This window comes from Phoenix dactylifera, chromosome 11 (genome assembly GCF_009389715.1).
Source record: "Phoenix dactylifera cultivar Barhee BC4 chromosome 11, palm_55x_up_171113_PBpolish2nd_filt_p, whole genome shotgun sequence".
NCBI lineage: Eukaryota > Viridiplantae > Streptophyta > Magnoliopsida > Arecales > Arecaceae > Phoenix > Phoenix dactylifera.
Window position 1 is genome coordinate 28,338,494 of NC_052402.1, and position 14,448 is coordinate 28,352,941.

The 14,448-nt window shown below is 37.5% G+C and overlaps 1 protein-coding gene across 6 annotated transcripts in view; it reads right to left on the reverse strand.

Annotated features, from left to right (window-relative positions):
• The window catches only part of LOC103719076 (probable pre-mRNA-splicing factor ATP-dependent RNA helicase DEAH4), a 65,838-nt gene that overhangs the window by 25,937 nt on the left and 25,453 nt on the right, over positions 1-14,448 (reverse strand). For all 6 annotated transcript variants that reach the window (XR_003387888.2, XM_026809250.2, XM_026809251.2 and 3 more), the window contains 3 exons: positions 6,055-6,269; positions 5,729-5,821; positions 3,804-3,927 (listed from right to left, as the gene is read on the reverse strand). Coding sequence is in view for 5 of the 6 variants with exons in the window: in XM_026809250.2 (XP_026665051.1) it covers positions 3,804-3,927; positions 5,729-5,821; positions 6,055-6,269 (432 nt within the window). In the remaining variant the exon portion in view is untranslated. The remainder of the gene's footprint in view (positions 1-3,803; positions 3,928-5,728; positions 5,822-6,054; positions 6,270-14,448) is intronic.

A 14,448-nucleotide genomic window follows, 5' to 3' on the forward strand; every position in this document is an offset into this window, starting at 1 on the left:
CATCACCTGCAAGAGTTGTATGGTGAGCATAGTCGCACAGCTCGGTTTGAAGTGTCCAAGAGGCTCTTCAAGGCCAAAATATGCGAAGGGCAGTCTGTCCATGATCATGGTCTGACCATGATAAAGAACTTGGAAGAGCTTGAGAAGCTCGGCATGAACATGCATAATGAATTGCAAACTGATTTGATCCTGCAATCCCTTCCTTCATATGGGCAGTTTATTGTAAACTACCACATGAACAAGATTGAATGCACCAAACTGGAATTGTTAAATATGTTGTTAACAACTGAGGGAGCCTTGAAGAGTTCAAGGGGCACAGTTCTCGCTGCCGAGTTGATATCTACTTCCAAGAGAAAGTCTACCTGGAAGAAGCCTGCAAAGAAGCAGAAGACCGAGAAGAAGCCAAAGGATGTTCCAAAGAAAAAGGCTGCAGACAAGGGAAAGTGTTTCCATTGCAACGAAGACGGCCATTAGAAGAACTGTCCAATCTACATGGGGAGCATAAAAGGCAAGGGTGACACGCTTTCTGAAGGTATGTCAGATATGCTCGTAATTGAAACTAATCTAACGGTTTCTTCTACTTCCAGTTGGGTTATAGATTCTGGTTCTAGTGCTCACTTATGCACTACTATGCAGGGTCTAAAGGAAAGTAGAAGACTTACAGAAGGTGCGATAACCCTCCGGGTTGGCAATGGAGCAAAAGTTGCTACTGTTGCTATGGGCACCTACCCTCTGCGATTGCCGTCTGGATTTAGTTTGATATCTAGAGACTGTTATTATGTACCTGCTGCTAACAAAGATGGATCCTATTACCTGCAACTATGGGCAACTTGTACCCATATGGATATGGATATGGTGCGTCAGAGGCATCGTCTTCCAGTGGTACTATCTTACAAAGTCTGAAGCATCTTACAAATCGAATTTTGCTAAAGCAAATTCGAATGACCCCCTCCACAACCATATTATCAACTACATAGCACCTCCCAGAGCCAGAGCTTCAATAAGAGATCCGAAACCAGTTATAACCAAGAGTGCATATCTTATTGGATCAACGTACAGGACTACAATGCTACTTAGAAATGTGGGTTGATGTGTCCTCTGATTATGCTAATGATCATGATATCTGCAAGAGACATCGCCACTCGACAAGATTTTAGATGTCAATATGTATGTTACACTTTAAATACATCTAATTAATTGCAATATTGTCTGTTTTTTATTTCACTAATTGATTTTAGGTGTTTCATGTTGCTTCTTCTGGCATGTGAAGCCAGGATCGCTGGTTTTTTCCTTTCACATTTTGGTTTCGGACTGATGCTCACGCAAAATGTATAGCTGGAGGCAGTAAACCCAATGACATATTTGCCAGTTTTGCCCCTCCAAAGTAGCATTTTTTTCAAAGCAATGCAACAACAATGCAGAAAAATCACTCGAAAACATCAACAAGCATCATTTAAGTTGTACCGAATGATAAAAGCATCAAAAGACATCAAGAAACATTAAATTAGACCTAAAATCATTCAAAAGAATGATTACTTTTTATTAAATCTTCAAAAAATGAAAAACAAAAAAATGGCATGCCGATTTGGAACTAGTATGCCACATTGTACCATATGTTGGTACAATACAAAACTGACACCGTGCCGATAGCCAACCGGTATGGGGCACGGTACTAATTCGACTAACCTTGGCAAAAGCCACTTAGCATTAAGGCTGCAAATGGGTCGGGTCGAGTCGACCCGTGACCCGACCCGACCCGACCCCCGAATTTTAGGACCCGCGGGTTCGGGTCGGGTCCTATAATTGGACCCGAATCATTTTCTAGGTTGGGTCTGGATTTATCGAACGAACCCGACTCGACCCGACTAGACCCGAAGAGAGAGGGGAAAAGCAAAAAAGAGTCTTTCCTTTTCTTTTTTTTCGGTATGTGGGTCGTGATATTATTAGTCATTTTTAAGTGAATTAATGGCGGGTTTTCAAGGCAGATAGGAAGGAGATATAGGTTTCTTAGGAGCTTGTTAGCTTGCTCGCTAAGGGATGGGAAATGCCAGCCAATGAGGAGGGAAAGCTTTGTACCAAAAAAAAAATAAAGAGGAGGAAAAGCCCTAAGGGGAGTAGGGTTCAAGCGTGGAAGGATAGCAACAAGCATAGGTTCACAGAATCCAAAGGAACCTTGGCCCATCAGGATTCTCTCTCGATCTATTAGACTGTTGATACCTCTGGTGTCTCGGTAGCTGGCTTTTTTTTTCCTTCTGTTTTTTGGTTTTTGTTTCTTTTAACTTTTGAAGAGAGAAAGTGAGGGAACACTGAACTGAATATGGGTCATATGCCAGTTTTCTGCAATGGAATTGGATTTTGGAAGGTTTGGGATTTTTTTGTCCTCGTGAGGGGGGAGGGCTGGGAGACACCAAGTTTCGTCCAATCAGTCATATAGATAAAAAGTAGTGTGATATGAAATTTGGCTTGCAGACCGACTTAGTAAGTCATGGGTCATCTGTTTTGACTGGAGGTCAATTGCAAGTCTTTCAAGTCATGGGTCACCTAGCACCTCATAATTATGATATGACCAAATTAGATTTGCCCAAATTCCTTTCCAAAAGCACAAAGAAAGTGGACCCGATTCAGACCCAAACCCGACCCGACCCAGACCCGACCCGACCCAGACCCAAGCCCAACCCGGACCCGATCCGACCCGATCTTCAACCGGGTCGGGTCTGGGTCCAAAATTATGACCCGAACAAAAAACCGGATCAGATCGGGGTCACTCAGAACCCGACCCGGCCCGACCCATTTGCACCCCTACTCAGCATTGATGGATGCTGCTTTAGAAATTTCTAAAAGACAAAGGCGAGTTACACTTTAAGAAACTCTAGTAACAGTCTCATGGAAGCCGGAGCTATTAGTATTCCTAGAATCATTTTTCTCCAAATGGCCCAATAGGTCAAGAACATGAGATTAATGCAACAAGGACCAGTGAAGTCCATCCTGAAGTAGGACAAGCAAATCCTGCATTTGTTATGTTATGCAACTACGTATCATTTGAGTTTTACTATCTCATCAAATTTGCACACTTGAGTTGTGTGGAATGCTAGCTTTCTTCATCCAAGGTGTTCCTATTTCAATTTTTGGACAAATCATTCCCGACCTCTGAAGTGAATGGTTTGTTCAAATTTCAGTCTTTTTTCCAAATATTTTGTGATATAAATATTACTACACATAAGATTATTACAGTTTAGAATAGTTCCTAAAAAAGTTTGGAAATTTTGTTTAAATGATAAAATGATTGGAAATCAAACATAGTTTATATATTAAGCCAGAAAGAAACAACACAACTATTTGGCTTTTTTATTCCAAACATATGAAAATAAAATTAATAGAAAGTATATCTTATAATTGGATCTTTGATATTTGGACAAAATAGCTTCAACTATTCCTCAATCATCCAGCATAATTTGAAAACTTAACAAGAAGACTAGCATTGGCAATGGCACTACAACCATGCGTACCATGTATTAGTAGCAAAACTGATAAGGCATATGGAAATATGGAAGATATTTTGTTGCTCTAAAACCATATTTTAACTGCTTCTAAGGTCAAAATTGACAATGAAATGCATTAGTCAATATGATATTGCATTTTTTCCAGGATTGTTCATATTATAAAATCTAAAATGAGTTTCAGAGTCCAGAAATGAAGACTTATTTTACTGATTTTTCAGCATACGCCAGCAAAAGGATAGAATACAAAGAATTAACAATGGCCCAAGAATAGTCTCAAGAACAAGAACAAGAACATGAAGCCACCTTCTAGTAGGACGAATTGTAATTTCTGCTGATAGAATTGCTGCAACGGTCAAAGCCTGAGACAAACATCCCAGCTCATTTGCCTCAATCAAAGTCCTTGAAAGTGAAGGCTCCAGTGGAAGCTCTGGACAAAATGTACATTAACGGGAACCGCGGTTAGTAATACGAGAATGAACAAAATGGGCAGTTATCAGTTTCAGAATGCAAAAAAAAAAAAAATCTTTTTTTTCTTTCTCTTAGGGGTGGGGGGGAAGGGGAGCAATGGCTTTAAGAAAACACTTCATAGCAATGTATTAATCACAACTTAATATTTTCAATTGCCACCATTCATAAATACAAATCTCTAAATATTTAGTTTTTCATTAGTAATTTATTTTTTTTGAACATATGATTGCACTTTATGTTTTAACCAAGCGTCGATAACCACTTAATGATTTCAGTTTTCAGCAAGCTTCGGATTTCTTACTTTAGGCAGTAGTAGACTAGAAATCAGGACCAGTCCAAAAAAACTCAAGAAAAGATTCCAAAAAGAAAAAAAGAAAAAAAGAAAAGTAACAAAGAAAAGTTATTAAACAATTTTGGAGAATATTGTGCTATATAGGTTCCCAATTGCTATATTGCTCATAGGTTTAGGCGCAGTTAAAAGTAGAATGCATGAAGCAAGTACAAAATCACAACAATTACCAACCAAATATAGTTCCAAAATAAACTATATTGAGACATAAATGCATGCCTATTTTATTATCCTTTCGTTTCATAATATATACCAACAATACACGGTGCCAATACAAACTTTGTCGACACATAATCAAGTCTTCTTTCTGACTATCGTTTCAATTTCATAATATACACATCCAGTGACGAGAGACTTTTATTGAGCATAATTGCGAGTAGACTTTGCAAGGATCTTAAAATTTGGCCATGTTCTTCTCAAATTTGGGATTATGTGGCCACTTAGCTAAATGCATGTAAACATAAAGCATTATACTTTTACATATAAACATTCTTGTTATTGTTTTGATGATCTTTTGCATTTAGTTGTTCATATTGCTCTGTAATATGCACCTCTATGGAGACTGAGGCTTGTTGAGGGATCTTGGCCAGTTTTGATCAAAATTATGGGCCACTTTCAGTAAGCTTCTTTTAATGCAACTGCAAGAAGCAATGCACATTTCATGGGGGTGTCCTTTATCCATTATGATTTACAAGTGACTCTAATTTCTTAGGTCGCACATATAGGTTATGGTTAGTTAAGTTGGATCCATAGGTTTAGCAATGCTAACAGTAACCAAACCCCCCTTGGAAGCTGTTCACTGTCATGACTTACATAACTTCCAACTTGAGTACCATGGAAACAGACGCTAACTAAAACCAAAGAAAACAGCTAAAAACTTTAAATCAAAGGGCTGATAGCTCCGTAATGGCCAAAATAGATCATTTTCAATCAAAATATTAGACCTTAACCCACCATATATTTGCTTCAATTAATTAATCAAATAAATGACCAAAACCATTCAGTATTGTAGTAGATAGACTCAATATGCACAATTAAGAAGACTTATCTTGCGAGCTCTTTTATACATCTACAATTCTGGATCATTATATATTTTATATGTGTACATACATATACATGCATACATAAACATATATTCTAAATAAAAGAAGTCTTTTAATATCGGCATGTTTTGGCTAATCGCATGGAACAAAATGAAATATTTGAAACATTTCAGCCTTAAGTTGGGCCAAAATGTCCTCTGAAACCAAACAAAATGAAATATCTGAAACATTTCAGCCCTTGGTTGGGGCAAAATGTCCTCTGAAACCAAAAGCTAAATCCTTATTATCCAATACTAAAAAAAGAATCTGAAAAAGCATCAAAATATAATTTTCTAAAAAAAGTGAATAAATATATATGAGAATGTTACCAGCCATAGTTCGTCCAATATGAGTTATCTGTCCATTTTCATCAATTGCATCAATGAGGTATAACTGCCTTAAAGCATCTTCTAGCGATTCACCTGTAGAAACATTATGCAGCCTTGGTTATCATGCTGGAATTGTCTGACAGAAATCCAATGCAATATGAAACATCATCTGCGATTTTTTTTAACTAAAAATGATAACATGAAAATATGTAGAAGTACACAGGGTATTCTGGGTTATGTACAACTAGAAGTATCTACTATTGTGTAGCTATTGAAGCAAACAGCCTCATAGAAAATAAATAAAACAAGAATGAAGCTTCTCTTACGTGATGGTGGATCAAGAAAATCAAACTTCAAAATATCAATGTCAGGAAGATCTAGGGATTTCAGGTAGAGAACACTTCCAGCAAGAGATGATCGCTGGATTTCCGGCACTGTTGCATCAAGAAACTCTTCCTGGTAGACAGAGGCAGGGTATAATCGATAGCACTTGCCAGGACGAGTTCTTCCAGCTCGTCCAGCACGCTGATTGGCTTGTACTCTGTAATCATTCACATCAGCAATTCTAACTCATTAGCAATTGAGCTTCAACAACCACATAAACTGATCTCAGAAAGAGTCACAGGGTACAAAAATTTGTCATAGATAACACCTCCAAACACAAACATGAATTAAAATAATATGGATACTCATAATTATATTATATACTCAAAAAAGCATATTGTAGAGAAATCAGAATATCAGGTTCCATCATAATATACTAAAAGTAAAAGATAACAACATTTAACGCCAAAGAAATAGTATACCTACTACTAGACACATCTCTCACATGTGATTTTCTTAATCTCTACACAGAAAGCTATTATGAGTTCCCAATGATTCACATGTATATCTCTAATGAGATTAAAGCACAAAAAATATACAATACGTAATCACCTCCATTGCCATTTATGTGCATAAGTATTTCTGAATCTGTTTGCAGTATACAGCTGATATACAAGGACATAGTATATGGTTCATTATTTCATGTGATCTCACCTTCAACATCATAGGATTCTTGAGAACATGCTAACCAATGGTAATGAATAAGAATACCAGCAATAACATATAATAACCAACACATATCTCACTATGTTTTATGCACATTACAATACCAAGTAGATGCATCCAAACACTTAATTAGTTGCAGAACGACAAAGCCAGTAAAACTAGTGCTCATAAATATGCACATTAGGTGCAACAAAAGAAGAGATAGAACCGTAAGATGCCTAAGAATAGCACCATAAAATTGTTACACTTGCATAAAATGCGCTACAAAAATATATTGTTGAAGGAAAATGGAAATTTTAAATCTCTACCTGCTAAAATGTGCAATCAGATTAAGATTATAACAATAGAGTTGGTAAATGATTTCTTAAGAATCTATAGGTAAGCAGCACATATCTAAAGAAACTTGTCAGTTAAATTTAAGTTTCATGAGTGCATAACCATGTTGACGTCAATGAACAAAAAATATAGTAAGGCTAAGAAACATGTCAGACCAAGGTTTCAAAAAGCACATGGATGAAGGCAGTCAAGGTATATGCAGCCACTTATGTCGGCACCTATGCAATTTGTATTTTAAAACATTACAAAATCAATAAATCCATAGTAATAGATAAAAGAGAAGAAATATAATAAACAGCTCAATAAAAACTAAGAAATATAAAAAAAAATTACAGAAGAGATGGACTGTCACATATTCAAGGCTTGGGATTATGCAAGAAACTTGGGCATAAACCATGCAGTCCATCAAAATCGTAGTTTGAACTTTGAACTGATCACATCATGGGTACCGAGGCATACTAAGTATGTACAGCATCCTGTACTGAGATGTATTGATGAACCCTGAGAAGACAAAGGAGTGTCCTCCAGTACATACAATACTGGTATGCCCCTGCATGCAATATTTCAAACCTTGCACCAAATAAGAGGTGCAGCAAGCTAAAGCCTTTACAGGGTGGTCAGAGAAGTTGGGGGGGCACACATGTGATAAGACAACTGAAGCAATGCAACTAGTATGCCTATCTACATGATAATATTTATGGTAAGATTTTTCTTGAGAGAACAAATTAGCTACGATAAGGATAGGCAAACTAAAGATATAAATAGGGAAGATGAATTAGTATTTTTGTTGAATTTAGATGATTACATTAAGGAAAACTCTTGAATAAAATGGAATTCTATTCTGAGGCAAATAAAATAAAATAAGGTACGAAACACAAGTGGAATTGGCTTGATTTAATTGTGCAGCTTGTTCAGTTTGATCCTAGAAATTTCAAGGAATGGTACACAGTTGCAGAGTTATGACAGATTATAGGAATTAAAGTAATCAAATGAGTTTTTTTTAAATCAAATAGACTATTGAATTAAAAATTTTAGCCATGTGTAGTTATGGAAGAAGATGATGGAATATTGGTTGAAAAAATCAATAAAAACATAAAAAATCTTAAGTAGAATGTTTATATTTCCAATATGACCAACAATACTGTTTTGAACCAAAGTTCGTTGAAACGGTATCGGGACCTATACCGGTCAGCAATCGACACAGTATGGTACGGTCCATACCATGCTGTTTCGGGGTGAACCGTATTTCTTTTTTGAATTTTTCAAATTGCCGTAGGCAACAATACAAAACAAGATCCCCTATTACGAAATGAAATAGAGGATCCTTGTTACAATTAGGGCTTCCGAGCCCTCCCTCCCTCTCTCTCGGCCTCTCTCTCCCCCTCCCTCTCCCTCTGCCTTCCTCCCTCCCTCTCCCTCTCTCTTTTCCTCTCTCCTTCTCCCTCTCCCTCCTTTCAAACCAAGGTAATGAACTGTGCCGATAACCAGCCGTTCCAATTCAATACACCCTAATCGCCCGATTTGGCATGGTTCAACAAACCATGCTTCAGATAAAATATCAGGCAATGAGGTCTAGAAACATAACACGAGCACCACAAAGACGAGAGCAAAGATTGGCCTGTTATAAACTGAGAAGAATGTCTCTTTTCTTTTCTTAGATTGTTATTTCCAGTGGTAAAACCAACATCCCCTTCAGCAGAGTAGAGAGGACTTGGTTCTCCATATGGGGTGGAATCATAACCATGGAGAGAGATAGAGAAAGAGACAATGAACAGACTAAAAAACAGGTTTTAAGAATTGAGGAAACCTGGCATAGGACAGAACCAACACACTATCAATTCCACACATGCCCACCATCATAGACTTTCGATGAAACATGACAAAATGGCCCACCAAAACACATGAGAGGGCATGTGCACTGGTTGGACTTGCATTCGGTCCACCCAAGGACCTGATGGATGAAACTCGAGAGCAATACATGCCCTAATGATCCCAGAGTCCAAGTAACAGACCAATCCAATTCTAGATATAACATATCTGAACATCGCAACATCAACAATCAACTACTGGAGGGACCTGAGAAGGATATAATGCAAACCCAACCTCAATGTTTTGAAAAGGCAGCTATATATGCAGGAAATCAAGGGGTTACATGCACAGGCGCCTATAAGATTAGAATTTTAAAAATAAATAAAATATACTAAATACAACACTAATAGCAATATTATTTACAAATAATAGCAATAATAATAAGAATAACATCTAGTAATTGGTGCTTGCTTCTTACTATTTAATTCTTAGTGGTAATATCTTGAGCAATGATCTATAGTAATAATAAAGATAGCATAATTATTATATTGACATTGTTAATACACATGTATCCAACCTGTTTGAAACCCACATACAACAAATCATTAGCTAGAACCTGTCCCGTTCATATAGGCCTGCACAAGACTGGACAGATATATGGTTGCACAATGCTAAAAGGCCCACATATGCGGTTGCACAATGACAAACAGACGGCATATGCCACTGCAAAATATTAAACCTGGTGTATATGTCCTCAAATGCTATGCAAACTGTGTTTTTGGACCATAATAACCAAAGATTGCACTAAGGCCTATCTAAGCAACACTTTGAGGCTCTCGAGCAAGCAGCAAACTATAACTTAAGCCATAGATAACTAAAACTCTAGGAGACCAACTAGGCCTGGGAGCCTACCTAAGGCTTACATCTGGCTTGGACTCTTTTAAGTTTCAATACCAATAGCTGTAGTGGTATGGCACAATGATTAGGATTAACGTTACAGTTGATATGAAAATTAAAAACACATAACATGATGATGCTATTGCTACTAAAATCATATATATGAAATAATTTTGCGAGCAATAAATGCATTAGTATTGGTATCTAGCATTAATATTATAAAAGAAATAATAAAGCTAGAGGGTTTTATCGCAAAACCAAACCAAAATAAACAAGTACAAAACTCATGAACATGCAACCAAATCCATGAGAATTATTTTAAATGACATACAATTCATCAAAATAATCATATGAAAAATATCAATGTTTCAACTAAGTGGTAACTTCAAAGTAAGGTATTTCATCCACATTATGCCACTGGATTAATGTTGATATAAATTAGACATCCGTGCAGGAATTACTCAAACAGCACTTAAAGGGACCCACTCAAATGTGCTATTCAACTTACTAGTTAAGCTCAATTTGGATTATTCCTGATCACCATCATAAACAATAACTAACCTTTCAATTATCCTGCTAAATTTATAATGAATTCTAATGAAAGCAACTCATTAGGATTAAAAGAAAACTATTAGAACTCCTAATAAAACTTAAGTACTTCAACAGGACTTTTTATTGCATTTACATAACCATTTCAAGGTTCTATGATGCACTCCACCTACAAGCTAAAATTTGGTGACTCCACAAATACCTCATAATCAAGGTTAGCTAAATCGGTACCATGACCCATACAAGTCTCGTATCGGGTCGGGAACGAAAGCTTTCTAATGTGGGTAGAGACTTTAGGCTATCGTTTCAACATGGTATCAGTTTGGTACCGTATCGACACGCAAAAAAAAAATCAATTTTTAATATTTAATGAAAAGTAATAATTTTTTTTGTTTTTTGAATGATTTTAAGTCTTATTTGATATTTCTTAATGTCTTTTGATGTTTTATCGTACATCTTAAGTAATGCTTCTTAATATTTTGGAGTGATTTTTCTGTTTTGAAAAAAAAAACTATCTTAGAGAGGCAAAAACTGGCAAATCTGTGTCATTGGGTTTGTTACCCCAGTTATACATTTTTCATGCCAAAACTAAAATGTAAAGAAAAAAGCTAGTGATCCTAACTTCGCACACCAGGAGAAGCAACATGAAATACCTAAAATCAACTAGTTAAATAAAAAACATATAACGATACAATCAATTAGATATATTTAAAGTATAACATACATATCAATTTCTAAAATCTCATTGAGTAGCGATATCTCTTGTAGATATCGAGATCATTTGAATAATCAGGCGGCACATCAGCCCACCCTTCTAACCAAGCAGCATTGTAATCCTGTGCGTTCATCTCATAAGGTATACACTCTGGGTTATAACTGGTCTCGAATTACTCACTGAAGCTTTGACTCTGAAAGGTATCCTCTAGTTGATAATACAGTCATGGAAAGGCTCATCTGAATATGCCGACAGCAAAATTCGACTTGTAAGGTGCTTTATGCTACGTAGGATAGTAGCCACTGAAAGACAATACCTTAAACGTACCGTATCCATATCTGTATGCATCATAGATTGCCTATAGTTGTAGGTAATATGATCCAACTACGACTCAAAACCTGATACGTCTACAAATTTTACTCCACAAGCGAGGTCATACACAGTTGCATCATGTCCTCTGAACGACCTTACGGAACCCATCTCCTATATGCAATCATATGCTCACGGCCTCTACCATCTCGTGCACCATAATCCTTATCCTGCATAGTATGTGTAAATTAGAACTCACCGGTGAATAGAAAACCGTCATACAACTGTCTCATAAATGGTGGTCTCATATCCTCCACTCTCCTTGACCACCGAATCTATAATCACCAGAACTGTCATCACTGCTCTCCCTGATCTCTAAGTTTGAGTAAACTAACTCATTCACTCTCTCCATTGGAGTTGGAACTGCCTCTCTTTTCTTTCCGACTACGCTGAGCATCCACCTGCTTTTCCTTCGTGTCTCTCTCTGTCCGGCTATGCTAGGAGGATGAATGTCGCTCTCCTAATTGAGTCGACTGGATAGTGTGGTAGCCTCATCTAAGCAAACTCTCGGTCATATATCTCTACAAGGATGTCTTAAATATGGAGTCATATAATGATCGGCTCCCTACTAACCTCTATGGCTGTAATTGATCAATTGGAAGCATGCGAAGAATGTTGCAATCTGCCCATTACTCTACATCCATCCTAGCCTCGATGGTTGTGCAAGTGGCTGTTCGTGGAGGTAATTCTAGCTCATCGAGCTCCAACTCATGTTGCTAGCCCACAAGCCATCCGATCATGGGTCATCCTTATGTTGAATGAAAGTATTGTGGATTGGATCCATGTACTTCAACTCCATTTCCTTCTGAATGCACTTCAGCCTCAACCTCAAATTGTAGCGGACATATACAAGCTCATTGAGACACCTCTATGTCAGATGATTTCTCTGCTTGCTATAGATGAGGACGAATGTGGACTAGTTGTGGTCACAGCCACTCGAGGAAACCGTTTGGAAAAGAATTTGAATGGCTAGCTATTTAACATATCTCGCCAACAGATCAACATGAGTCCACCCTTTAGTTGCAAAAGCATGGAAAAAAATTACATATAAGATATTATTAACTCTAAAACGTCAAGTAATAGTTATTGTTGATATCTAATATACCTAAATTCATAGTTTTTTTACTTACAATAGCCGTAGAGACTCCAAAGCTGTTAGTGCCCACCTAAATATTTTCATCTATGAAAAAAAGACATGTTATAATATGTTAATGTTTGAAGACACGAGTTAACTTATGCATGCCGCTTAAACTAACTTACCTTTTATAGACAAAGGGCCGCGACTTCTAAATCCGACTCCATCTTATAGATCATATTACGCAGGATTACTAAAAAGTTCTCATTCATATCAATCCTAAGTACGGTGTACTAGAACCTCAGGTTCAGGTAGTTAGCTGCCAATAGAATTTGTAATTATTTTAGTAAAATTTTATAAGTATAGAAGCAGTCAAATTTTAAATATTCTTGCTTACCTGCTAGATGCAACTCTCCACCCATGTGGTAGTCCTGCCTCTACTAAATGATATTGTTGTACTCTTGAACATGCTTCGAATCTGCTTCCCTGATCTAATTCTCTGCCTTCTCCATCATATAATATAGGAAGCCCATCTGGAGCTACTTCTCACTGTCCACATTCATTAATGGCTCGATAGCCTTCACTATCTTCTCGATCCACTGCCAAAATGTTTGCCTTATAACGAAGTTCTCCACATGGCTCCCCTTAGTGCAAACCCTCACAAATCTTCTCTCATGTCACTCAGCACTGACAAACATCTGACACAAGCCTATTTTCCTCTCAAGGAGGCTATCAAGTTCAATATAGTTAGTAGCAAGCTGTCACAGTTGGCCTCAAGATCTCCTCCTGCATACCTCCTCATCAGTGATAGAACTCGTGTGGTTATAAATAAATCCGATGATGGATTGGCCTGTCTCTATTGTCTGTTGCACCCTATGGATCTTTCCAATCTCCATCAACATGAAATCGATACGATATATAGCAAATGAGAGCCAAAAAATGTGGCTAGTGCTCCATCAAAATCAACACAGTGGCCTTAAATTGTGGCATGTTATCAGTGATGACCTGCAAAACATTCTCCTCTCCTACCTGATCAATCACCTCTTCCATCAATATGAGGATATACATAGCATTGTGCACCTAATCGAAACATCAACTTCTGGAAGAAAGTCTTCGTATCATAGCATATCAAGAAGATGATGCTCCGCCTGATAGAACCGGTCCAACCATCACACATCACCGTCAGTCCATATGTGGATCACTTGCTATAATATGAGAAAATCCACTTCTATAGCTCCTTGTTATTGTTAAGAAGCTCACCATAGATGTCATTCAGTCCTAAAGGATCTACACCCGACCCAGCATCTTGTATAGAGGAACTACAAACCTATAATACGTGTTGTTTGTCGCATTCGCTGGGATATGGCTGAAGTGGAACTAAGATCCAATAGCTCGCCTCATATCCTTCTTCTTGTCCTTCAGCAAGGTGTCAACCCTCTACTGCTTCAAATTTCTATTAAGGAAGACGTGGATTTTGATCATAGATGGTGGCTCCTAACAAAATCTTTGGAGAACTTCTTCCTGTTGCCAAAAGCCCTTAGTATAGATGCAATACGGCCACTGCCTCTACTAACGGCTTTTCTAATTGAGGAGGTCCTCCTAAACTCTGGATCTGCCTCGCCGATCCCAGAACCAGCGCTTGATTCAGAGTGAGCCCAAATTGAGCTTTATGCCTGGCCACCTCATCCTGATGCCACTAATCATCTAGGCTCGTCTGAATAGCAGCTTGAATCTATGCCTCCGCATCATATAGTTATCTTTCCTCTCTTGAACTCTGTCGCACCAATTATACCTCCAATGGTGCCGATCCAAGAGCATTTGCTCATGATCCCAGCCAATTAGCAAGCACATATCAATTATTAATAGTGAAACTTTGTTATAATGAAAAAATGTTTCTACTTCATAAAATACTTCTAAATT